Raw genomic sequence first — 27061 nt, 5'->3', positions numbered from 1 at the left:
GGTGAAAGTAGTTGTTCCTGCTGCTGCTGGACAAATTATTATTGGTTTTATATGCTGCCAGTTCTCACCTTTGTCTGACTTGGACCATTCCATGGATTGTCGCCTGTCTTAACCTTTTCTGTTGGATCTAACCATTCTCTGGATGCCCACCGGCCCTGAGGTGTCAACTGGATATTGACCATTTATGGATTTCTGCAACTCATCTTAAACAATGGACTTTATTACAGACTTGTGTAAGTACCTGCACTTCCTTGTATTTTATTCCTTTTACGGTTTTGACTTTTGTCTCCAATATATGCCAGTGTCATTCAGAAGAAGTATAAAACCGCTGTCATTCCATAGCAATCAGCCAACATTCCACATTATGACACTTGTGTAGTGGGGTACAGGTGTGGGGGAGCGCATATGCAAAGGATTTAGTGTGTGGGATTAGGGCATCTGGGAGAAACGGGTGTTTTATGAGAGAAACGCAATTTTTACTGATATTTCTGCATTGCCATGGCATATAAAACAGCTGTCATTCCATATTAATTGTCCATCATTCCACATTTTGACACTTGTGTAGTGGGGTACAGGTATGGGGGAGCACATATGCAAAGGGTTTAGTGTGTGGGATTAGGGGATCTGGCAGAAATAAGGATGTTTTCCATGACAGGAAAGCAGTTTTTTTTTATATTTCTGCATTGACATTGCGTATAAAACATGTTTATAGGACACCAATACATAAGTTCAATCAGAGATCTGTAATTCATGGTTGGAACGCATTTGCGTTCCACATACTAAAAATAAAAACGGAAACTGAGGTATCGTTACAGCGATATAGGAATCGGAAGAAGGGTGATGAGGCGCATTTGCGTTCCATCTACCACCAAGGAACCTAAAACTGGAAGTGAGGTAACGCTATGGCAAAATGGGACCTGAAAGTGGGGTGATGAAGCGCATATGCGTTTCACATCACTTAGCGATGGCCCACAAAATCAGAAGTGAGGGTGGAACGCAAACGGCGTCCCCCTCAATACTTAGGATATACTTCAAATTTATTTAAGAATTCATCTATTTATTGCCATCGTATTTGGTATATATTCAATTAAGAAGGAAATCACTGGATGGTATATGTTAAAATGTTAAAATTCTATTATGAGCTGTTGAGGTGTGTATTCATTGTGTATGGTATACTCTTAGCTGTTCAGATATATGGTATTTTGGCGAAACGCGTTGGAATATTAGGGCTATCAGATTTGGAACTTGTGAGGATCCCACCTATACCATCTGGATAACCAGGAATAGTGGAGACTGAGCACCCCAGGGATTTATAACAACAAGCCTCATATCCATTTTTTTCTGGTAGGGACCCTCAGAATCCCATGTTCCAGTGTTTTTTATATATTTTTATATTTGTTTTTATATGTCATATATGTGCAATAAATATTTGTAGTTAAACGGTATCACACTAGATCCGTTTGTTTTCTTCTTTGCATTGACATCTGAGACTATCTATCTGGGAAGAACTCTCTGATATCCCCATGGAGGATTGTAAAGAAATATGAAACCAGGCCTTCTATGTTTTTCCATCTTGTAAGTGTTTTCACTTAAGGATTTGGGTGAAGATGTAATATACACTATAATACACTATAATACACTCCATCCGTCTCTCTCCCAATCTAAGCTCCTTCAAATTGGCACTCAAAACCCACCTGTTACTTAAAGCCTACCAATCTTCCACCTAACCCGCCCTCCCTGCCCCTATTCTCTCCCTTATACGTCAACTGGCTCCCTTTGTGCTTGAGTTTTGTTTACCCTCCCTTAGGATGTAAGCTCATTTGAGCAGGGCCCTCGTCCCTCCTGTCTCCATACCTGTTCTTCTGCTCCGTCTTCACTGCATTAGCCTGCCTGGAGCTTCTGAAGTATTGGTATTTATTGTTTACTGTTCAGTTATGTCTCACCCTGTATAGTCTACTGTTCATGCTGTGTACGGCGCTGGGGAACTCTTGTGGCGCCTAACAAATAAAGGATAATAATAATAATAATATTGAACACGTTTAAACATTCAAGGCATTTATGTATTTATCATCTGGTGAGTGGATTCACATAAGTAGAGAATCTTGAATGGAAATTGATCATGGATTGATATGTTTTAAAAAGAATAATATTTATTATATCACAGACCATTTGTTATTACAATATTATACTATATTGTATTCTTATATTTTTTTATGCCATATCATCATTGTATAAAAAACGGAGAAAAAGATCAGGGGCCTGATTCATTAAGAATCTTAAATGAAGAGATCTTATTTCAGTCTCCTGGACAACACCATGTTACAATGCAAGGGGTGCAAACTAGTTTTCTGTTTTGCACGTAAGTTAAATACTGACTGTTTTTTTTCATGTAGCACACACATATCAACTTTTAATTTCAGCATACAAATAAGGTATCAAGTATTTGTGTGCTACATGAAAAAACAGTCAGTATTTTGAATATATTTATTTTTATTTATGTGTTTATATTAGAAAGTTGAATTTGTTAATTCACATCTGCTCATATGATTATAAGCAGTTTGTGCTGATTTTGCATTTAATTGTCACATTTTGGGATGTATCCACGTGAGTACAATCAGCAGCACTGAATACTCCTATATATATATCTTTATAAACATTTTTGGAATATTGTGTGTTTCTTATAGGAAGTTTAGCAGCAGCTGAGTTTGGCACAATCAACCACTTTGATCTATTATCTTATTCATTGCATATAAAACACCTGTCATTCCATAGTAATTGGCCATCATTCCACATGTAAAAGATGACCAAATATCTTAGCAATAAGTGTGTGGAAGATATAATTCAAAAGTTTAAGATGTTTATAAAATATACATAAATGTTCAATTTGCTTTCATAATAGTCAATTGCCATTCCTTTTAGCAGACTGGAGCTGTCATTCCTTTAAGCATGATGTGTCTGCTAGTATGATGCTTTCAGGACTCTCAAGGACATTTGCTGTTTAAGGCTCTGCAGGTGACAACCTGCTGTCTAAACTACCTCCTTATTGACAATACAGCTCTTCCAGTAAAAACAAAACCCCAGAGCATATCACCCAAAAGCTTTGTGTTAAGGTGACATAATCTTCCACAAGCAGAGAGCAAGCAGGCTGGAAAATGTCAGTGCCCAATCAGATGGAATTGTGCAGTGGCCAATTAGGGGACAGCTTACATGGTAAGTTTAGGAGCTGGGTAGCACTGTGCTGGGTGATCAGCATTCCGACAGCTCTGCTATGTAGTGTCAGCCCTGCTCTGATTTACGGCTCTGCTGAAAAGGGCTTTTCTAGCAGCATCAGCAACAAGTCCGGTAAGTCTGCTGTTTCCTGCTGTGATTACGGATGCAGACAGGGTATTGATAAAGTCCTCAGTCTGTTAACCACTGCTGATTTGCAAAATCCAATAAAGATGCATAACAATAGATAAAGAAACCTGTCTTTTGCATATTAACCCCTGCAGGAATAAGATACAGTAGAGGACAGCCATGACAGTTCTTTTTTGAAAGCTGGATGATTTATGAGCAAAACAAGAGCCTATGAAAGAAGATTTTCTGTCTTCATAAAATGTTCATTCCAAGTACTATTTGTTTTTACAATGAAGAGATGCACATAGTGTGGATTGATCTCTATTATGTGTAGCAGTTTATGAATTATTATGAGTTAGTTGTGGTTGCATGGTTACAAATCTCCAAGAGAGAATCACCTGCATGCTCTGTTCATCTGTGGCTTAGTTGCATCATGTATTTCCATAAAGTATATTAAAGTAGATTTAAGCCTGTACTTCTCAGAGTTCTGTTTAAAACAATGAAGATTGATCAGACAAGTGCTTCACTAAATAACTATAACTGTTTTGAAACTCTTATCCTGGAAATGTCCCTGCTTATCCCTCTTATTCATATTTATTTTGCTCTTGTGCTTTTTCGATATATTTTGTTAAAAAATGTCTGCACCCATATATAGTGCAACCTGTCGGAGGGGGCGTGACCACATAGTGATGGGGGCGTGGCCAACATGGACTGTGGCTGCGCCTCTTTACACATGACTTGATGGGGGGAATTCAATTAGCCACAAAGTGTTTCCGGAAGTCCTGGCGCTCATTTTTCCTCGCACCCCATAAAGGTACGAGGAAAATCGAGAGGAGATTTCTACCGTAATTGCTAGCAATATGTGCACAGCACAATGTCTACGCGCCAGCAGTTGAATTTCCCCCATTATGTATTAAACTGGTGTTGCTCTCACCTACCTGGGGGTAAATGTATGAAAGTCCGGTTTTTTCAACTCGCTGGAAATCGGCTACTTTGCAGGTAAAATTCGCTGATTTCCGGCGAGTTGAAAAAACCGGACTTTGATACATTTACCCCCTGACATTGCAGCTTTCAGAAGTTAGTACTGGATTCTTGTCTGGATCCTGGAATATTGGGGCCTGTTTGGAAAATGTATAGGGACATGAAAAATAATTAGTGAACACAGCTGCACATCACAGATCACACAGTATATAATTATATAACAAGGAAAATATGCTTGATAAAAATAATCACAGATATTTATATGTTTGGAAATGGTCAGATAATGAAACACAATTGTAAGTGTATAAGATAAATGGCTGCCTCTAGGGGCTCTCCAACCCCACACCAAGATAAATACACAATAAAAATTAAGAAAAAATTAGAAAATATATGTAAATATATGTATGTATGCATATCATATATATGATGTGCACACGTTCAATAAAAAATATATAGGGTTTTTGAACGTCTATTCATTTTTAGCCTGCAGTATATAAAACATATAGCACATTATAATTAAACATGACATTTAACACGCCACCCACCAGCCATATGACGTCACCCCCCCCAGCCACATCACACCACCCTCACGAGACATGTTATGTCACCCCCTCCAGTGGCGCACGCAGGGGGGGTTTTTGAGTCTCTAGAAACCCCCCCCTGCGCTAACTAAGTGGCCACTGTCCTATACAGCAGCCGCGGCGCTGTCAAAGAAGCGTCCGCGGCGGTGCTTTATTGTATACAGCACCGCCGCAGACGCTTCTTAGACAGCGCCGCGGCTGCGGTATAGGACAGCGCTGGCGAAACGGAGCTGCTGCCCTGTCCCGGTAATTTGTAACCCCCCATCTCAGCACCCCTGAGTGCAACAGAGTGGTTTGCCTATAGCTTGTGCTTAAAATCAGTGTCACATTTTATCTATTTTACTTTTTAAAAAACTTTTATATATTTGGGGGCATGTCAGATGAGGGCACCTGATCCATCCCTCCAGTATCAGTATCTATAAATCACTATTAGCAGTGAGATCTCTGTTAATGAAGAGTTACTGTGGAGAGTTGGCTCGACTCTCACATGGCCTAAAACTTTTTCATGTCCTGGTGATATCATATTGAACATTATGTATCAGTGATTGGAAAAAATTAAGTGGTTCCTGAGCACAGTGCTGGAACTGTATATGGTCACCTACAGACTGGATCCAGCGCCAGATGGAGGGGGCCCCAATTCTGCTCTATTTTTATGTACCACTTTTACTGCCGTTAAGTCTTTTGGCGATCGGGAAGCCGTCAATTAACTGTTGTACATTTATATAATTTTTTGGGGTGTTTTGCTTAGCCAATATGTGAAAATCCCATACATATATTTTATATACATCAACAATTGTGATATATGTTAAATTACTTGTGTGTGATTGAGTTCTCTGTACAGCGCTGCAGAATCAGCTATATAAATAGCTGATGATGATGATTACTTATTAAATTACACTAGTTAAAAAGTTGCATCAGTATAGTACTGCAATTATCCGGAAATGTACCTAATACTACACACTCCGATACCACTTTAAATATTGTTTACACTTTTTTTTAAACATAATGTAGCGTAAATTATGAAAATTAGCATTGAGCATGCCCACAAAGAGACAGCACAAGTTATCCTTGTGCCTCCTTATGACTTGAGAGGCGGTATGGGGGAGGGATGGGGCAGACTGTACAGTAAGGGAGTGCTCACACCAATGCGGCTGAGGCAGAGCAGCACGGAGCCGCATATACGATGATGAGATGATCACTAGCACTGTCTAGCTGTTTCTAATTGGCTGATTGCCCTGGGCAGTTGCCCCTATCGCACAGCCCTAGTTACGACCCTGGGCATGTTTACTGCAGGTGCAGAGCTGGACTGCAACTCAGCATGTGGGCGTAAATCCACTATTTTTACAAGCAACATTTTTTAGGGTAAATCATGTCCAGTTTGCAGCCAGCTCAGCACGAGGCCCAGCGTATTTAATAGTGATACTGGTTTTATTTATCACAATATTTTGACATTGCTGTATCATAAGAATAATTAGCAAGATGACCTGAACCACAACACGTAAATTCATCATCATCATCATCATTTATTTACATAGCGCCACTAATTACGCAGTGCTGTACAGAGAACCCATTCACATCAGTCCCTGCCCCATTGGAGCTTACAGTCTAAATTCCCTAATATAGACACACACACAGACACTAGGGTCAATTTTTTGATAGCAGCCAATTAACCTACCAGTATGTTTTTTTTGGAGTGTGGGAGGAAACCGGAGCACCCGGAGGAAACCCACGCAAACTCCACACAGATAAGGCCATGGTCGGGAATTGAACTCATGACCCCAGCACTGTGAGGCAGAAGTGCTAACCACTAGGCCACTGTGTTGCCCAGTGAGAACCATATACTTGTATTCTCTCTGATAAAAGTCAAATTAATGTTTATCCACATTGCATGGTGCAATACAGGGAGTGATGGATGTATAAAAGTAAAATTAAATAGAACTTACATCATTTTATTCAGTAAAGCTTTTGAAATGTGATCGCTACAGTGTTAACTGTTGACATAAAAATCATAATGTGTGTTCCTTAAGCCACGTATCTACCTCAGTTTGAGATGTAAGTAATAGTAAAAAGTGCTATTAAAAAACACTTAAATGCATACTAAACATGTTTGAGATACAGTTTTACTAGTGTCTTACAGATAATTGTATAGTTTCAAATGCAATGTAAAAAGTAATGTTCAGAAAAAACACTGAAGGGTAGAGACTCGCTTGGAAAAATGATTGTCACATCTGTTTACATGTGTTTACCTAGCATTGAAAACACATCTAAAAAGCACCAGTGGGTACTTGTCAGGGAAGGGCTGGCAAATTTTAGCAATGGAGGTAAAACTCGAGCAGCCTTTTAGGAACATTTTAAAGGGGGAAAAAATGCAGATGACCCAGCCCAAGGTAGCTCATTATGGGACCAGCCCCGGGGATCCGATGCCCCTCTACCCCTAGCCCAGCCTGCCCCTCTGCCCCTAGCCCAGCCTGCCCCTGGTACTTGTCCTTAGAAGTCAAAACAAAACGACCAGTTACTCCCATAGTCTCTTAGCCATCTGTCTCTATTACAATTGCATGTTTTTTCTGTTTTTCTCTCATACTACTGCTCAGTATAAGATTAATTTGTGTCTTACATTAATCTTGTGAGTGAAGGGATATCGGAATGATTTTATAGCGTGTTATTTTTTTTGTGTTTGAAGTCTGCTGTGTTTTTTATAAAATAATCCCAGAGGTGTGGGGAAAAGCACAGTCGTGTGACAGTTTTGCAAAGATGTAGGATCCCTGAGCACTCTGGGAACTTTATCATGTGATGTACTTGCAGCGTTGTTGTACTGAGTATAAAAGCAGGAAGAAACATGTAAGCTCTAAAAGCGCTCCTCTCAATGAGCTTTTAATACTGCCAGATCGCTGATCATTTTAACTTGAATTCAGTATTTACGGTATTCAACTATTAGGCAACAGAAAAATGAATAATAATAATTTGCAAATAATTTTGCTATCAATATTAGATAGGAATAAACTATTTGGGCAGAGAATCAATACAAATAATGTAGGAGAAGCTGTGACCTCGTGGGAAACATAATGCTCATATTTTGTGACTGTTTGGTCATGAGATCCCTCTGGGTAGAAGTAGGCAACCTAATAACTCTAGTAACTGGGCACGGCCTTTCTATACCCCTAAAGACCACCCTCCTACATTATTTCACGATAACGTCTTGGCCCAAATTCATAGAAGTTTCGAGATGGAGACAGTGGGGTTGGAATACTCTACATCAGCGCCATCCCCACAAAGGAAGTGGTATAAATGGTACCAGCTATAGGACTTGAATGTTCCCTAGTGACCTTTATGTAACTTGTTATATCACAGATGTCATGTGAGCATCGATGTTATTGATATTTCTATATATCTCAATTGTACTGTCTGTATAATTCCTATGTACCTCTACCCTTATATCCTTGGTGTTATACACCCACCCTTCTTTTGTTCTGTACCTCTCTTATAACCAAAAGTTCAATAGCAATAAGTACAAAAAATGAGCAGACATCTCTCTTTAATGGATGAGTTGTTTTATTAAAATAAATTGTAGATTGAATAATAATTAATTTAGACTATTTGTTTGCAGCGCACTAATTGATAGTATCCACTCTCGTATGACCTACTAGGAAAATATAAAGCAAACTTAACCCAAATTAGGATCAATACTTAAATATGATGACCCATGTTTGGTCAATCCTCACCTACGTAGTCCTCCCCACCATTCTGATTAGCTGTCAGCTGCGCTCCCTATTCTAGGACTTCTGTTGTTACTTTAATTTTACTGATGGAGACCTCAAGAAACACATAGGACTAATTAAAGTGCTTTGGAGGAAGTTGTGTGTGATCCATGTTCAACCGGCATCCTCCAACACAGTCCAACAAAATGTGACTGTTTAAAGCAGGACTCCAAATGGAGGGACCCCACGTGTTTGCTGTATGGGGAAGGGACTATCTGAGATGCGGTTAATGAACCTTACATTTTTGTTTACTTCTCTAATTTTGTATTATTACAGATTGACTGGGGTGATGCAACAGAAAACCTCTGAAGGAAACAAGTCCTCGTGGCAAGACTCATCTAGAAATGGTAACTTATATAAACCTTTTCGTTGCCCACAATGTGGAGAAAATGCACGTTTCAGGAGCCTCTCCTCTTTGAGGGCCCATCTAGACTATATGCACAGCTATGAGGAAAGGTATTTTTGGGGAAAATCAGGAGTGTTTTGCTCACTGAAAGAGACAGATCTGAAAAATGACACAGAGCCTCCAGATGAAACACAGATGGAATCTATCGACAATGCACTAAATAAAAAAAGTGAATCAACTTTTTGTGAGTTAAAGAATGCGAGCAAGAAGGGCAGCAGTCCCATAGATATATTATCGGAACGGCCTTCTCCTCTGGTCAAAAGCCCCTTCTCAGATAATTGTGCAAAAAATAACAACTACGTCATTGGGTATCCTATAACAAGCACTAAATTTGAGCTAGACCCACAAGAGAAGTCGGTGCTTAACCAACTAACGGAAAATGTTGACAAGTCCATAGAAAAAAAAATCGATAAACTCAATGAGGAACTTTGTCACAAAACGTCTGAATTGTTGGAAGTACGGGCGGCTTTCTTACAGCTCTCCCAGAAGAAGCAGGAGGTGCAGCACAGAGAGAGAGCACTCAGTCGACAGGTGGACGTGGCGGTGGAATTGATTGCAATTCTTCGCCAGAGATTGACGGAGTCGGAGCAGGAACTACAGAGGAAAGAGGAGTAAGTAACGATCAGCTATAGCAAACCACAATAATCAGTAATCGGTTGCATTTAGTGCAACAACATGCATTCCATACAGTCACCTGCATTGTTTTTCATTTTCTAAATAACCCACAGTTTATTGTACTGTAACCAAAGAATTTTGTTTCAAAACAAATATGTTTTGAATATAGCATCTTATATAATTTGAATACCTTGTATATCCATAAAAACATACCAACAACTTCTGTTCTATAATGCTGTTTAGCATATTTCTTATACAGTGTCCTGATGGCCTCTATGACAGGCCCGGGTTGCACAGAAAACAAGCTGATTGGCTGTCTGCCTGTCTCTGGAGGATGATATCATCGGTGGGAGCCCGTGGAAGATTCGAGAAGGAGTTTAGGAGAAATGAAAACTGCTCTGGTGATGACTCCCACAAATTGCCAGGGACTTGTGCAGTATGAATGGGGTCAACCCGGGAAATTCCCGGGTCCGAGGTGCAGTATGAATGGTGTTTCTGAGCTGGGACGCTCCGAGCCCCGGCAAAAACCCCGCTTGAAAAACCCGGGATATTGCCGGGGCGGCAGTATGAAAGCGGTATAAATGGTATTTTCCAGAGTTCTCCTTATGGAGAGGATTACCCAGGAGCATTGCCTGAAAGTTGACCATCGCTCTTCACAAAACTATCGTGTCCCGGGCTACCCCTCTGTTTAAACATGCAGAATGCATGATCAATTTGTTTATTCATTGGCATAGAAAGTACAGATGTTTGGGAGGGACTAGCGGCAAAGGAAATATATTAGTTAAATAACTACACAACTTGTAGAACAATTTGCTTGATACATATGTTGTTGTGTACTTAAACACTGTGTCTAGGATAATCTAATCCTTATTTACACATCCCTTCCTCCTCCTGTGTATCCAATCCCAGATTAAACCTCGACATTGAGTAATGAGAACAGGGATTCTTGCAGGTTATTCAAAATTAATTCAAAATACTAAAGAATTTTAGTACAACCATTTGTCCCTACGCACAATGCGAGGCACAGGTCACTTCCTGTATCTTTTGGATTAGATTAGGATTGGCTTTCTTTCCAGCATGCTGAGAAATCATCATCATCACCATTTATTTATATAGCGCCACTAATTCCGCAGCGCTGTACAGAGAACTCATTCACATCAGTCCCTGCCCCATTGGAGCTTACAGTCTAAATTCCCTAACATACACACGCAGACTAGGGTCAATTTTGATAGCAACCAATTAACCTACCAGTAGGTTTTTGGAGTGTGGGAGGAAACTGGAGCACCCGGAGGAAACTCACACAAACACGGAGAGAACATACAAACTTCACACAGATAAGGCCATGGTTGGAAATGTGAACTCATGACCCCAGCGCTGTGAGGCAGAAGTGCTAAACACTTAGCCACCGTGCATAATTGAATGCAATCATAGAGACTCATTTTGAGTTTAATGCAGGACCATGTTTGTAGCATAAGTATGCATTTTTATACTGCACCCAAAATGCATATGTGTATGTCTCCGTTAAGATTCTTGTGTATTCCTGACTTTTCTCTCCTTACATATAAAGGAGGGGGGGGGGGGAGTGCGTGTGCATGCGTAGGGAGAAACCAGTAAGGATGTGTTCACATAATTTTTATATAGTTAGAAGTAGACACAGCCGGAGAAACCCATGGAGTAAACATACGTGCTGATGTTGATGGTCATGAGCATGGACTTTTGAAGTATTAAAAAAATAAGACAATATAAATAAAAAAACAGTCGTGGCCCACCCTGTTCCATAAAAACAGTCGTGGCCCACCAATCCCACAAATGCGGGAGCTGCAACCATCACCAGGCTATAACAGGCTGGGCAGATCACACTATAATGGGGGAACCAGCAACGTGATGTCCTCCTCTTATATGGGGCACAGCCTCAGCCTTTTCAGAATTTTGCTGAAAATAGAATAATATTCCACTTTCTAAGTACAAAGACAACTGTGTGTGCGGAGAGGGGGGGTGGGAAGGGTATTGCATAGGAAGGGCACACTACAGGAGGCCCTGTTATAACAATAGTTTGTGATGCCCAGGTGCCCGTAACACATCTCCCAAGCTTGCAGTTTTTAGTGTTCTCGGGATGGAATTGCTTTCAAAATGAACACTTAAAATAACAATTTTGCGTCATTTTACATCTGTGTTTTGGACTAAATGACCGCTATAATTTTTAACAATTTCTGTCTTGATTAAAACAAATACTGAATTCAGTTTAAAGGGCTGTTCTCTTTTGGAATCTCCTTGACCATATAAGAACTTTGATGGGGTGCTCCACTCTGCAACCTCCACCGTCCGGTGATTGCAGCTGATGTTATGTGAGGAGGGACAAAGCCTGAGAGCATGATTCAAACCTGTCCACTTCTTTTCAGTTGAAGCACTAATGGTTCCAATATGTTGCATCCCCATTAAAATAAGTGCCTTGTTTACCAGTCGCATAATTTATGCTGGTTATATACTGTATGAGCCGTTCCTGCCAGGACTGGGTCATTGTCCACTATGGCATCATATTTAGGTGATCAAATTGGACAACATCTGTTTTTTACCTCTCAGCTCTGGAATGTGTTAGAGCACATTAGCTTGGTCAGAAGATGACCACACACACACACGCACGCACGCACGCACGCACGCACGTACGTACGTACGTACGTACGTACGTACGTACGTATTTGTCAGTGTGCTCAATAATGATCTGATACATTTTGATTCTTATTGGATATTGTGGTCATTCTGGTGCCATACATAACTAATAATAATACATTTTAAATAATTGTTTTATCTCTGTACCCTGTGACAAGGCCGGACTTGTAATAATTTGTAATAAAAGAACACATGTTGCATTGATATATAATCATGTTTTTATACTTTCCTAAAATATTGTACTCAAAGACGGTGCGATCAATGAATCTTCCATGACAGACATTTTCCTTTTTAAACCCCACATCAAGAGGATGAAAAATAAAATAGAAACGGCGATCCATTATGTTCCATCCGAGATGACTAGTATAATTCACCACTTAACATTAATATTGCCAGATTTTTGTGATATGAATCACTGGGACTTAAGTTATTTTAAATCACCTAAAAGCCTGCTTTGGTATGATGTATTCTATTTCTGCTGTGAAACCTTTTAGCAGTGAGCAAAGGGAAATTATGAAGTATGAGAAATGTTTCCCATAAAATCCCTAGTTCAGATGGTTAGTATAGCTTCCTGTCCCCTTCTTACTGCAATGTCATTATGAAAGTCCCTCTTGGTGCCACTGTGTACGGGGAATGTTAATGTGCTAGAGTATAACTTGCCAGATCTGCTCCCTATATTACTGTGCTTAGAAATCACGTATGATTAGGTATAGATAAAGAAAAAACAGTTTAAGGTTCATAGGGGGGTATTCAATTGTTAGCGAGACAGGTGAAAATCCCGCGCTCTAAAAATATTACCGTTAATACGGTAATTACTCACTGGAGCTGCGAGCTGAAATCCAGCGAGTAAATTACCCTATTAACGTTATTTACGCGCAAATTACCGTATTAACGGTAATATTTTTTCGAGCGTGGGATTTTCACCTGTCTCGCTAACAATTGAATACCCCCCATAGAGTCTTCACAGTAATCCATCAAATTTACATTTTTTAGTATCTCCCGACCTCACCTAGGATTAAAGAGCTTTCCACCTTCAGATAACTTTAATGAATTGTCGTGAACATGGCCTCCTCTTGGCCAATCCCATTGCTTTTTTATTTTGTTTTAATGGCTTTCATTTTGCAATTCTTAAATTGCACAATATTTCCTTACCTAGCTCTTAGATTTTCTAGTTGTGGGAATCCATTTGAAACACAGAACTGAGCGGTATCTGTAACTATAAGAAACAAATAAGCCATATAGGTGGAATATTGGAATAAATGTATTTTTGGGATAACAAACTTCGGTAGGGGGTTGATTTTTGGAAAGTGGATATTCCTCACTCATAGCCCTTGGTTGCTAAAAGGAACCACATGTTATATTTTTGAAAAGACCTTTTTGTTTTCTGCCATTGCACACTTCTCCGGCTTTGATTATGGTACACTTCTCATCAGCTTATGACGGCTGGGCACCAGAGCAGTATGACCCAGATGCCCAAGTAGACTTTAAAGGGGCTCTAATTACATTGTTTGTCTGTCTTTATTTGTGTGGTTTGCAAGAAAGTAAATATGAAAATACTTTTTTATACTATATTTGGGTAAATACATTTCTCTGGAAGACATGGATTTTGGTAACACACAGGAGATAACTTACAGAGTGCAAAATGGGCGCAGCACTAATCCAACGTTGAACCTGCTGTGTGCACAGTATAGTGGTCACATTTCTAGCAGTTTCACAGACAGAGGGGAAGGGTGGGGAAGTAATTTCTTGCAAAATTTAGCGCATGAAAGCGTCTAGCAGATTCCTAGCAAAACGACCAAGATTATTGTAATGAGATGTGTGCAGGACGCTTTTCCAGAGGCGTTTCAGAGACGTGTCCCTACTCTGCATAAAGGACTTGAATTCAGCAGCCACTCAGAGCAGGCAGGGATTGATTCTTGTCCTGTACTTTTAATGGGACCCTTTTTGCACCTGAATGTTCTATTATCCAGGCGTCCTGCAAGTAATGTAATAACACGCACACAATTAGCATCTGTAATAGACAGTGCCCATGAACACTGCTCTGTTTAAATAAAAATAAATAATTTAAAAATGGGCAGTGTGCCCCCCTTCCCAAATTTGCAACCAAGGAAAACCTTGAGCGTAGTGAATAAGACTGGCATCACTGTGGTCTCAGTATAATGGATATTTACTGTAATCTGCTGAAATGATCAGATGGATTTCCGGCCTTTATGTTGCACCATGGTTGAGAAGAGTATTTCTAGACACACTACCAGCAATGTAGTCTCACACACACAGAAGTGGCTCATGTAATATCGGTTCCGAGGTCAACTTACTCTAATTTATTTGAAACCTATGTAAGGCTTAACAAAGCTGTCATTTGAGAAGAAATTGACAATTCATTAAATTGAAAGCTTGGTACTAAATGAGTTCATGTGACCTTTACACTTTTGCACAGTTCACCTCCTAAAGATTTTTCCACCTATCCACACATTGAGATGCACTTTTACTTTACAGTGGTTGCTCCCTAGTCAGGAGTGTGGTGCAAGAACAAACTCAGCAAAATCTTTACATAACCCTGAGAACCCTGGGCGTCTCATTACAATATCCACTGACCGTACATGTCTTAAGCTCTCACCCCTTCATAATACATTTTGGGCCTGATTCATCTTTGAATGCAACTTGCATTTAAACGTAACTTGTATGCACGTACGCCTGCCTCCAAATACATGTGGATCTCAAGATACGTTTCCCTTTGACTCTGGATGCAAGTATGTTCTGTTACTTACCATATGCAGACACACAGACAAGATTACAGGATTCGCACATGTGCACCATAAAGTCCTATCAGAACAAAAATATGTTATAACATTTTTCACAACTCTTAGGGGCATATTCAATTCTTCCGTTCCCGCGCCGCGTAAAAACTATTACCGATATTACGGTAATATTTAGCTGGATTTCAGCTCGCAGCTCAGGGAGCTGAAATCCAGCGAGAAAATTACAGTATTAACGGTTGTTTCCACGTACAATTACCGTAATAACGGTACTAGTGCGCGGACCACGGGATTTTCTGCGTTTCCGCCGAGAATTGAATATGCCCCTTAATACTATAATCATTATTAAAAATAACTTTTTATAAAAAGGTTTTTGTATTTTTTTTTATTAAATACATAAATCAGGATGTTTTTAATTTGTACTGTACATAAAATGCATTTTTATAGTTTCACTTACTTGTAAACACATATTTCATATATCATTCCCCAGGGCTGTAAACTTCCCCTTCTTGATTTCTGTCTCATTCACTACTGCCCCCTTGTTTTCACTCCCCTTTACCTCTCCCCTAAATAATATAAAATCCTGGTTAACCCAATTTTCAACAGTTTCTGACTTAAACTATATTTGTGATCCTTTGGAAATACCTTTTCATATTTCAGACGACTGCCATTTATATTTCTTTATTTTCACTCGATTTGACATGTTTATCTATGTTTTATTGAAGGTATGATAGTTTTTTATGTTCACATGTTACTGTAAGATTGTTCAACTTTGAAAAATGAAAGTAAAAGACAAGACTCTTAGAACAATGGTGGTGCTTTAAATGGTCTGTTTAACTGGTTTGTAACAGCACTGTCACCGATCGTACAATAAGTTTTTGTGTGTGTGTGGTGTGTGTGTGTGTGTGTGTTTATACATCACTCTGAATTCGTACTGGAAAGTTTTACATAATACGGTTAATTGCTTCTTCTTACGATCGAACTTCAGCCAAGAAATGAGAATACTACTTTAAATCTCAATCTCACAGTAATTAACTACCCAATTTCTATGATCTCAGGTTTCGCTGGGTGGGAGCTGCCATAATGAGGTCTCTCAAAGGGGGGGGCTAAAGTGCTGTATATTCTGTGAGCAAAGAAAAGTCTATTGTAACTCCCCCCAAATTCTGTGTGTGTGGACAGTGTTGCTGTTGTTACATTAAAGGAAAGATAAAACATTTGTTTACCTTCCTCTACAAGATATAACTGTTTTTGTGGTTTTGTTTTACACTCTTATAATACGTTTTATCCTTACAGAGAAGTGGTTTCTATTAATCACTTTCTGGAAGCTGCGGCCGAAAAAGAATTCAGGGGGAAAAGGAGGCTTCAGCAGTTTATTGAGAATCTGCTTCAACGAGTAGAATGTGCAGAAAAACAGCTGGAATTTTATCAAAATCGGCAGATAAAAAACAGCCAAACCAGTGCTGGGGATGCGATGGTAAGATAATGTACAAGATGTTGTCATGGGATAAAATGTAATGTAGGCAAATGATGGCATTTACTAATTGAGTGATATAAGATTAGGATCTGAGGGCCTGATTCATCAAGTATCTGCTGATTTTGAGTGTATCATACGCAAAATCACTCTGCACATGTTTAGAACCGAGTCATACGCAACTAAATGCATCAACGTTCAATGTATCTTCGTACGCAAAACACACTTACTACAGTCTGCGATTTCTGGGAGGTAACAAGGTTGGCGAAGGCATTCGCCCGTAGTCAATGTCCTGAAAGGGCGCACTACGTCCAAATCAAGCTCTGAGTATATCAAAGTTACTTGCTTTTCTGCCGTATCTCTTGCTCCAACTACAGGACTTGTAAAAGTACTGATCAGTAGTGATGACAGTATGCATGCTATAACGTGTTTCCAATCAGGAGCAACTGTAAAAATGTATTTTATGTTCAATAGACATAAAAATCATCCTAATAAATGTTTTTCGGGGAGGAAAAGAAATATGAAAAACATTTTTTGTTGTAAACAGTTTTGTCATTAATCCCTATATTATTAACAGTTGACAATAAATCAATATGTTTTTTTTTGTTCTGTGTGCACTTTTGCGAATGTATATTCTACATTGGCATTGGATGTATCCTGCCGGATCTTGTGAAGTAGAGCAGAGCCGACCTACTACCGAATTCATCAGTGCACTTATCTGTTCCTTGTTGAATTCGGGAGTACACAGAGCCGATTTACATGCGTTTTAAGACAAGTGCACGTTGCACTCAGTGTGCATGCCTTGATGAATCAGGCCCTGAGTGTTTATTGCTTTTGCCACAGACCTATCAATTCACAGAAATTAAGGTTGGGTAATTTCTAATGTACTCGTTAACCACATAGGCCACAGACAGGACTATCGGGGGTTAAGCTGCAGATCGCTGAATTGAGGGAGAACTGGGTAGGTTCGCCCCCACACAGAATAACAGTAACTGTTAATTTGAGCTTATTCTTGAATAGAGCATAGTAGTTTAGCAACATTAATAAGATCAATAGATTTAATCAAAAGAAAGCTCGCCGGGTTGAGAGATGATGATTAGCTTAAAAGATCAACACAAGAATGTTCTGCCAATAATTAGTTTTATCTGATTGTCACCATGTTTACCTACCGACCCCACTGTAATAATTTGCTTCAAGTCATTCTTCTACCTTTCCTTTGCATTTCTTCCTGCACTAAACTCGGCAGCCGCTCAGGGCAGGACCAATGTCTATCAGGTGGAGGAGGGGAGGTGATGCATGGCGCTAAAGCTCTGGGTGCCTGGATATCTGGATTGCTTGAGTCTAAGTTGTGTTTCCACCCTATTAATAACATTAGCACAGTCTCATTTTTACCAGCCAGCCCATCAACAACTCAGGCATCCCTTCTAAATGGCTAAATATCTATTTCTGCTAGACATATATTCTGCCACTCCCAGCCTATTACTGAGATGGTGAAGCAGCATCACCACATGCACTAATTCTGCCATCCCCATCTCAATTTGCGCCCCACCAGCGCTTGTGTGACCATGCCATCTGGTCCTGTTTCCCAGGTCGCCAATGTTTGGAGGTGTAGGCAGTCCTGAAATTTTATTAATAAAGCGAATCTAATATTTGAAATACTAAGGGGTTTATGTATCAAGGTAAATAAGGGGCATGGGCAGAGGAGTTGGGGCGGAGCATGCATGGTATCATTAGTTATAACATGAGACCTGTTGCGCCACTCCCTTCTGTCCACAAATGAAACATAATATGTCGTGAAACATAAGTCAGACATACTTTATAGTAAAATACAAGTGACATATGGCATACAATATGACATCCTACACTGTACATCAGGTACTGCACTATTCATTCATCGCTTAAAAAGACAACTGTTTCAATAAGCAATGGATGTGAGAGGGAGTGGGTGAAGTGGGTAAGGGAGGGTGATCCCAAGCCCAAAGCGTTATTGCTAGACAGACACATATAAAGGGAGGTTGCATAAATAGGGCAAGACAGTCAACAAAGTTCAAGTGTGAGATGGGAGAAGGGAGGATTACAGGCCCAAGGCTTTATTGAAAACAGACACATACAAGGAGGAAGGGGAGAAGGATAGGCTTTTAGTCCTCTTCTTCCTCAGGACTGTCCATGATGCAATAGTCTCTTAGCAGGTTGTGGATCAGCCAGTGACAGTCCTGGGTGATCATCTTCTCCCTTTTTTCAATATGAGGCGATTCCAGGCAAGCCATAAAGCATCCTTAACAAAGTTCATAAGGCGCCAATCCTCCTGGATTGCCCCATGAGCATGGGTGTCAGGAAACTGACTCGTACAATAGGCAGTTCCTGGGCACACTGTCTCTAAGTTTTTGTTCCAGGGCATCTATGAGTGCCTGTGCAGAGGCACAAACCAGAAGAGGTGCTTGTATGTGTCAGGTTTGCACACAAAGAAATGAGTGAGATCCTGCTGTCTCAACTGGTATTGGCTAGACTTCCCTAGAGGCGTGGAGTCTAATAAGATGGAAGGTATTCACCAGGGATTCCCGCAAGGGAGTTTGGACTTCAGCAGCTTCCATCCTGCAGGTCGCGGCCCTCCAGGGAAGTTCCCAGTGAGACAGATGGGAGAACAGATCTAGGCAGCATACAGAGAGATACAGTTCTGATATCAGATGGTGATAATAGCAATTACCACTTAAGAGTGAATCATAAATACAAAGTTCAGTGGAGTACAGAGTATACTGCAGATGATGGACCACAGCTGTTATACAAGAGAGTAGAAACAGTCAGCGGAGTTCAGAAGTGCAGACAGAATACCTAGGGAGCGTTGATCACAGCATGTACCACTAAGCAGTGGAACATAAATGTAAGGTTCAATGGAATGTCGAGTATACTGTAGATGATGAGCCACGGCTGTTATACAGGAGAGTAGAAACAGTCAGCGGAGTTCAGCAGTAAAGACAGAATTCATAGTGAGCGTTGATCACAGCATGTATCACTAAGGAGTGGAACATAAATGCAAAGTCCAAGGAAATGCCGAGTATACTGTAGATGATGAGCCACAGCTTACCACAGGGATGTGAAACAAGTCAGCAGTAGTCAGCGGTGCAGTCAGAGTAGATAGCTGGGGTTGATCATAGCGATTACCACCAGTGAGTGGAACAGATGAGCAGAGATCAGCGGTATCCAGATATGCAGCAAACGCAGCTTACCACAGGGATGTGGAACGAATCAGCAACAGTCAGCGATGCATGCAGAGCAGATAACAGCATTGATAATAACTAGAAGAGACAGCTGAACCAGGCCAGGTGTAGACTTGAAGAACCAGCAATGAATAGGTGAAAGGAGAAGCCTTATAAAGGAGGACTGACCAATAACAGAACTGACTAAAAACACAGGTGAAGTAATCACAGGTGCAAACCGTGGCTGACAATCTGTACCAGTGTTGTTTTCCGAGTCAGCATTAGGACCACCGGATGTTTGGGTACTGATAATTACAGATACTAGACTTGATCATTGCCAAAGATACTCCTATATTTAAAACCTAAATATTACATATGGCACCACTAACTTATCACTGGTTTCTTTACCTACAGAAATCAATAGAGCGCTATGTGTTTAATTAGTGAGATACTGAGGTTGTAAGCTTTAGAAATTACTGGCTTCCCTTCCTGTCTTCTGTTCCTCTTACTTTGTCTCATGGCCAGTGGATACACTGTGACTGAGTGTTCCTTGTTTATTTTACAGACACATATTCCCACAGTATATTCAATTTGAAGATGTCAAGCTCTTGTGCCTCAAAACTTTATTGATTGCAGAGAAACATCCTTGTGAGTTCTGCAATGAAAAGAGTAATGTGTGTTTTTACCTTTTTATTAGTAGAATTGAGATCATATTCTTTATATAAATAATCAGCAACAAGATTTCAAAAGAGGAAACTAACAAGGTCAGCAGTCATGACAGCAGACTGGAGTCTTGTAACTGGAAGAGACATGTTTAAAATCACTGCTTACAGATAGCACAAATTTTGTTGCAGATGTCACAAGTGATGATATCCAGCACTGAATTGTTATGAATAGTTAGATATATGATATGATTGTGTATAGATAATCTTTGTTTTCTTCCTTCAGGTTGTACATTTTCAAGCTAACCGGAAAAACAAGTGCCAGTATGTATATTTATTACATATATTTAGTCATATACTGTATTCATTTTAGAAATCATGAACCCACAATTGGACATCACTTTACCAAATCCTGTATATTACTGAGTTAAACAAGATTAACTGTTACACGTTGTCAATGTGAAGTTTAGAACAAAATGCTTTTGAATTTCATCTGATATCTGAGTGCACAAGTTCCTCTATATTGATATTTTTATACTTGGCTAAATCTATCCTGTGTATTATTTCTCTCATCCCTTTGCTGAAAATGGATATATGTAAATATAGGTCTAGAAGAAGGAGCTTCACTATCTTTCATGGTATAGCACAAAAGGGCCATGGGCGGTGATGTCTCAGCAAGTATAACTGACATGCTACCCTTTGCCAATTAATCTTTTTGTCCTATATACAGTCCTTTTTTATCATTATCTTAGAGCTTTGGTGGGTTTTGCTGTTTGTGTTGTAGTTGGGAGAAACTTTGAAGCACACCTTACTTTTTAAGGGAGCTGCTGCTGGAAATCAGGTTAAAATTAAACAGTGAATGTTACATATATATATATATATATATATATATATATATATATATATATATATATATATATATATATATATATATATATATGTATAAGAGCTTGATAAAGGAGACAACAACAGGAAGATTGAGAGATAGTAGGACTGCACAGATAAGTCCAGTCTGGGACATAATTAGATAGAGGACACAAGTAGTTTATAGAGCTGAAATAAAGAAATAAAGCAAAAAAAATGTAATTTGAAAAAGAGGAATTTATTTAAAGGAAACTCTCCATACTGAGATGCTTTCTGTAGTATAGTGATAAGTCTACATTAAAGGGGCTCTAACCCTATATTTAGATTCACCTTGTATTTGCTAAATGTAAATATTAAGAGATGAATGTATAAAAATATCCTTGTTATATGATTTCACCAAGTTTCTCTGACGCTGCTAATAAGTCTGTTTTCACAGAGTAACATATTGCGCAGTGCTTTCCTGAGAATATTGAATCGTTCACATCAGTTCTTCTTGTCCCACTGGAGCCTACAATCTAAATTCCTTAGAACACAGAAAAACACATAAACTAGGGTCCATTTTCTCAGAAGCCAATTAAATGTACTAGTATGTTTTTGGACCGTGGGAGGAACCCAGAGCACCAGGAGGCAACCCATGAAACCACGGGAAGAACATACAAACTCTATAACCCTTTATCTTGTCGGTATTATTGAGGTGTGTTAATCCTGTCACTTTACATTTATTTGACATGCCTAGTGGCAGTGTCACATTTCAATGCAGAAAATCACAGCCAAGAAGCCCGGACTATGGTGAAATAAACACTATTTATTGCAGATATGTTTCCAGAAAATGCAGTAAGGTACAAACCAGATGGTAGATATAGGACAGGGATTGCAAAGAGGTGCAGAAGGCAGATAACAGGAACACGGCTGATGCTAGTGAACAGGTAGTTTGTAGAAATCCCTGAGAACAAGTCCACCAGGAGCAAAACAAGGAACACCACAAGGAACATGTAGTAATAACAATGACCAGCATGGTACATAGGAAGGAACAGACATAAATAATAAGAGACACAGGTGTACCATCAACGAGGAGCAAAGATTAACTCCTACTAGTGAATGAAAATGTCCATAGTGGAAGAGCAGCACCTCTGGCGGCATGGAGGTACTGCATCCAGGAACACAACCACAGCAAGACTAACACAGCTCTAAACAAACAGGAGCTGCAGAAGGCAAGCAGCATCCTATAGGTCAAAAAAGTCAGAGTTGTAGTCCAAAAGTGGGCATGCAGCTGAAAGGTCCTCGCCCAAGAACGGAAAAGGCACATAAACTATGTCAGAAGAGAGCTGAGACCCAGAACACCCTTTCTTCTTCTTCTTTGCTTTCTTTTTATGAGTCTTTTAGGGACACAGGGTTGTTCAAATTGAATAGAACATGAGGGCAACTCCAAGGCTTGGGCAACTGGAAACAAAAAAGATGGCACAGAAGACATGCAGGGAGTATGAACCAAAAAGTGCTAGAGCAAATGTCTTGATCACTGCTTCAAACAAAAGCTGCAAACCAGAAAGAATGGGATCTCTGGTCTCAATAAAGGGATTGCCCATTCCAGAGCTTTTCCTGTAAAGTTGGATAACAGGTAATACACTTGCTTTCGTTGGGTAACTAGGAGGTCAGGTACTGATGGAAAATAAGATATACATAAATTTATAAGAGCATTAAATTGCTGAATATCCCCATTGAAGGTATGTGGTCGGAAGTCTGGAACAGAACATGAATTTGGTTTAGCACGAGACTTGGTCAGCTCGGGTTAAACACACGCCTCTGGGGACTCGGCAGAAAATGGCCCGGACTGAGCACACGACTTGGACGGAGGCCCGGATTGGACACACAACTTGGACGGAGACGCGGACTGGGCATATGACTTGGACAGAGGCACGGACTGGGCACACGACTTGGACGTTGGCCCTGACTGGGCACATGACTTGGACAGGGCCCGGACTGGGCACATGACTTGGACGGAGGCCCGGACTGGGCACATGACTTGGACAGGGCCCGGACTGGGCACATGACTTGGACGGAGGCCCGGACTGGGCACACGACTTGGACGGAGGCCCGGACCTGGCACACGACATAGAAGGAGGCCCGGACTGGACAGCACTGTGAGAAGCCTCAGAGCAGACAGCACTGTGAGAAGCCGCATGGAATGGCAATGCAGGCTAAACCGCATGAAATGGCAACTCGGCCTGAACCGCATGAAATGGCAACTCGGGCTGAACCGCATTAAGTGGCAATGTCTCTGTAGAGGAAGCGCCCTCTCGGAAGCAGACTGGTAGGTCAGCGCCCCCTCGATAGCAGGCTGTAGGGGCAGCGCCCTCTCGAAAGCAGGCTGTAGCTCAGTAACAGAGACAACGGCTGGCGACTCGGAACTGCAGGCAGCGGCTGAAGACAGATAACAGGCAGATAACAGGAACACGGCTGCTGCAGGTGAACAGGTAGTTTGTAGAAATCACAGTTCTAAACAAACAGGAGCTGCAGAAGGCAGGCAACATCCTATAGGGAGATGCTGCAAAGTAGACGGAGGCAGATTGTGACAGCAGGCAATGCGGTGGCAGATGCAGCTCCCTCAGTGCTCATAGCATTTCTAGGGGTATATTTACTAAACTGCGGGTTTGAAAAAGTGGAGATGTTTCCTATAGCAACCAATCAGTTTCTAGCTGTCATTTTGTAGAATGTACTAAATAAATGATAACTAGAATCTGATTGGTTGCTATAGACAAGAACTCCACTTTTTCCAAACCTGCAGTTTAGTAAATATACCCCCTAGTGATTAGGATTGTATTTTATTCCTTTGGAGGTTCCTTTAAAAACCAAATAATTTATCTTATATACATTGTTTTTCTTCTAAACAAAAATCAAATTTTTCCCTTTTATTCTTTGGAGGCAATGATACACTGAGCCTTAGCATAGATAGATGTAACCACTGGCCCTGTCGAGGTGTGGGCCGGACGTGGATAGATCAAAGCACTACCAAGCTTGGTTCAGAAGCTCTGTCATGTGGTTTTCATTTCTTCTCACAATGTGACAATGGATATCTTTCTCTTTATTCTGCTGTTTCCCCCATGCTACTGGCATTAGAGAGGGTGCACCAGTAAAGGAGATGAAGGATAAGGTACATAACTAAAAGCATAAGCTTTCTGGAACAAATGGATTCCATTATATACTGCACTGACTGCTTTTTTTTTAAACTCTTTATTTGAAGAGGAAACAACTGGAGAAATACAAACATATTGAACTCAAGAATATGAATATACAAGGTGTCTCCTCCATGTTTTATACATTATACCAATGGGGTAGGGGGTGAGAGGGAGGGAGGGAGGTAGAAAGGTACAAATTCTATTGACAATATTGCTAATAAGTATACATGGAACTTGACTAGGAGGAACTAAACCAAACAATTAAATAGGCAATTAAATAGCAGACAGGTGTTACTCACCAACAGCGCGCCGTGCCCAGCCCGGAGGATCCAGAAGCGGCCCAAGAACTATATTCCAACTACAGGAGGGGGAGCCGTACTGGATAGGCAACTACGGCTTTCTAGCAAATACCACGGGGCCCACATCCTGTCGAAATTGTGTGATTTATCGTGCAGATAGTACGTACCATCCTGCATGGATGGTGCATTGGGGTCTTTCCAATGCTTTGCTATTAGGGATTTAGCAGCTATCAGTATATGGGAGATAAGCTTGTTAGAAGGCACGCTCTCATCAGGTATAAGGCGGGATAGAAGGAATGACCAGGGGTCCTTATTTATCTGTTGTTCTGACACAGAGTTTATAAGTGTAAGGACCATGTTCCAAAAAGGAACTATACGAGGACAGGTCCACCATATATGTAGCATCGTGCCTCTCTGGCCACACCCCCGCCAGCAGCCCGGAGTGGGCGTGGGAAACATTTTGGACAGCTTGTCAGGGGTATAGTACCACCTATAGTACAATTTGTAGGCCGTTTCCTTAATTAATGTAGAAATCGAGCTCTTGGCAATCCCCTTCCTGATCTCCTCCCAGCAAGAGTCATCTGGAGGAGGTCCCAGGTCATTCTCCCATTCCCGCTCATGCCGGCCTGGCGTGTTAAAAGTATATTCTATAAGCCAATTATAGATCTCAGAGATCATCCCTTTGGTGAGTGTAGACACATATGCTCAAAATAGGCAAGGGTCCGGAGAGCATCAGGGGAGGGCAAAGACATGACGAAGTGCCGAACCTGGAAGTATTCAAAGCACAGCGGGCGGAAAGGTTCAAACCTATGGTAAAGCTCTGACATAGAGGCCCAAGTTCGATCAACCGCCAGGTCCGAGACCACCCGTATCCCCCCCGCCTGCACCGACTGCTTTGATGCTGAATATTTTTTTTTGGTCGCAAACCATAAAGTGCATTTCCATTTGCTTAGTACCTCAATATCCATAAATATGCTATCACAGACCCTGATTAGTGCCTGAATCTAAGCTGTATAGACATGCAGTCCCCCTTATATGGTCTTTTGTCAGGATAAGAAGACAATATAAAGTAATAAATATGTACAAGGTGCTAAATTGTACTGCACTATGAAGCCACTTCTGTAATGTACTTGGAAATATCAGCTTCATAAGATTAATGAATGACATGTTTCCTCTTTCAGGAATCGAGGCCACATGGTAAACAAAATGAACGATGTCAAACCTCAGTCAGTGCAAAAAGGGTGCCCTTATATTACCCGCATGGGCATACAGCCGATGAAATTGTTACACGAGTATTCTGACTGTCCCAGAGACCTGTGGAAGCCGCAGAAGATTGGGGACCCTTCAGCCTCTGGCAGGAAAGTTCACAGCAAGTCCAAGATAGGAAAAAAGATAGGCATGTGTAATAATGTTTATAAGCAATACTAAAGTAAGAGGTTGTTTACATTTTGTATAAACAAAAAATGTCTTTTGTGATTCAGAGGAACACTTTTTCTGTGTCAGAGCTGTAATATTATATCGGAAATGGCAACAGGTATCCTCATGTCCCTTGTTGCTAATAACTGTTAAGAAGAATATTGCTACTATATGTTTGTACTATTTCTTAATTGATTATTTATCATGTGTTGCACATAAACAATCATAACCATACTGTAAATACTATTATATCTGTATATAGTTATATTGATATATATATATATATATATATATATATATATATATATATATATATATATATATAGAGAGAGAGAGAGAGATTAAGGCCTCATATCCACTGGCATCAAAATACATGTATTTACAACTTAAATCTAGTAAAACCTATATAAATGGGGGTAATATTGGAACCTTTATTTCCAATGTCACCATACCTACTCGCATTTGTACTTATGGTTGGGAATGTTGCAATTTTTCGGTTGCTGCCTGTTGGTTGTGTTTAATGCAGAGTTGAATGCATTGATGTCAATGGATTGACCTCCCCTACCGCAATTATAAGTGCTCATCAACCACCGCATGTTAAACAGCCTTCAAATCACTGTCACTGGTGTTTGAATTTTTCGTTGTTCAAACAACAGCGGGTTCCCATCCCAAAAGTTAAAAAATATGTTTACAGGAAATACACCCCTTTCTGTGTCCATCTCATGTATATGAGACTAGTTACTAAAAGTCTGATACTGCTGTCATTACACTGTAGATCAAAGGTGGGTAATATTTTTTCAACAGCACCCATGCTAAACAATGAATGGTTGACCATTGTCGAAAATATAATTTTGCCAACCTGCACTTTTATTATACAGATTATTT

At 40.3% G+C, this 27061-nt stretch overlaps 1 protein-coding gene across 2 annotated transcripts; it reads left to right on the top strand.

Annotated features, from left to right (window-relative positions):
• ZNF365 (zinc finger protein 365) lies at positions 1-27061 on the top strand. Of its 2 annotated transcripts, none has more exons than XM_075216335.1 (5): positions 1-233; positions 8930-9670; positions 16391-16571; positions 20711-20748; positions 25942-27061. In XM_075216335.1, exons 2-5 carry the CDS (start codon positions 8943-8945, stop codon positions 26186-26188), a joined length of 1194 nt encoding a protein of 397 aa, XP_075072436.1. In that variant the 5' UTR covers positions 1-233; positions 8930-8942; the 3' UTR covers positions 26189-27061. The 2 variants fall into 2 exon arrangements, with proteins under 2 accessions (XP_075072436.1, XP_075072435.1); XM_075216334.1 differs by lacking the exon at positions 1-233 and adding an exon at positions 3254-3342.

Source organism: Mixophyes fleayi, chromosome 6 (genome assembly GCF_038048845.1).
Source record: "Mixophyes fleayi isolate aMixFle1 chromosome 6, aMixFle1.hap1, whole genome shotgun sequence".
NCBI lineage: Eukaryota > Metazoa > Chordata > Amphibia > Anura > Limnodynastidae > Mixophyes > Mixophyes fleayi.
This window is presented reverse-complemented; position numbering and strand designations above follow the sequence as displayed.

Coding starts and splice junctions, on each gene's coding strand:
- ZNF365 (XM_075216335.1), top strand. CDS start 8,943: ATGCAACAGAAAACCTCTGAAGGAAACAAGTCCTCGTGGCAAGACTCA. Junction 16,572..20,710: donor CCAGTGCTGGGGATGCGATG/GTAAGATAATGT, acceptor TTCTTCCTTCAG/GTTGTACATTTTCAAGCTAA. Junction 20,749..25,941: donor AACCGGAAAAACAAGTGCCA/GTATGTATATTT, acceptor TTCCTCTTTCAG/GAATCGAGGCCACATGGTAA.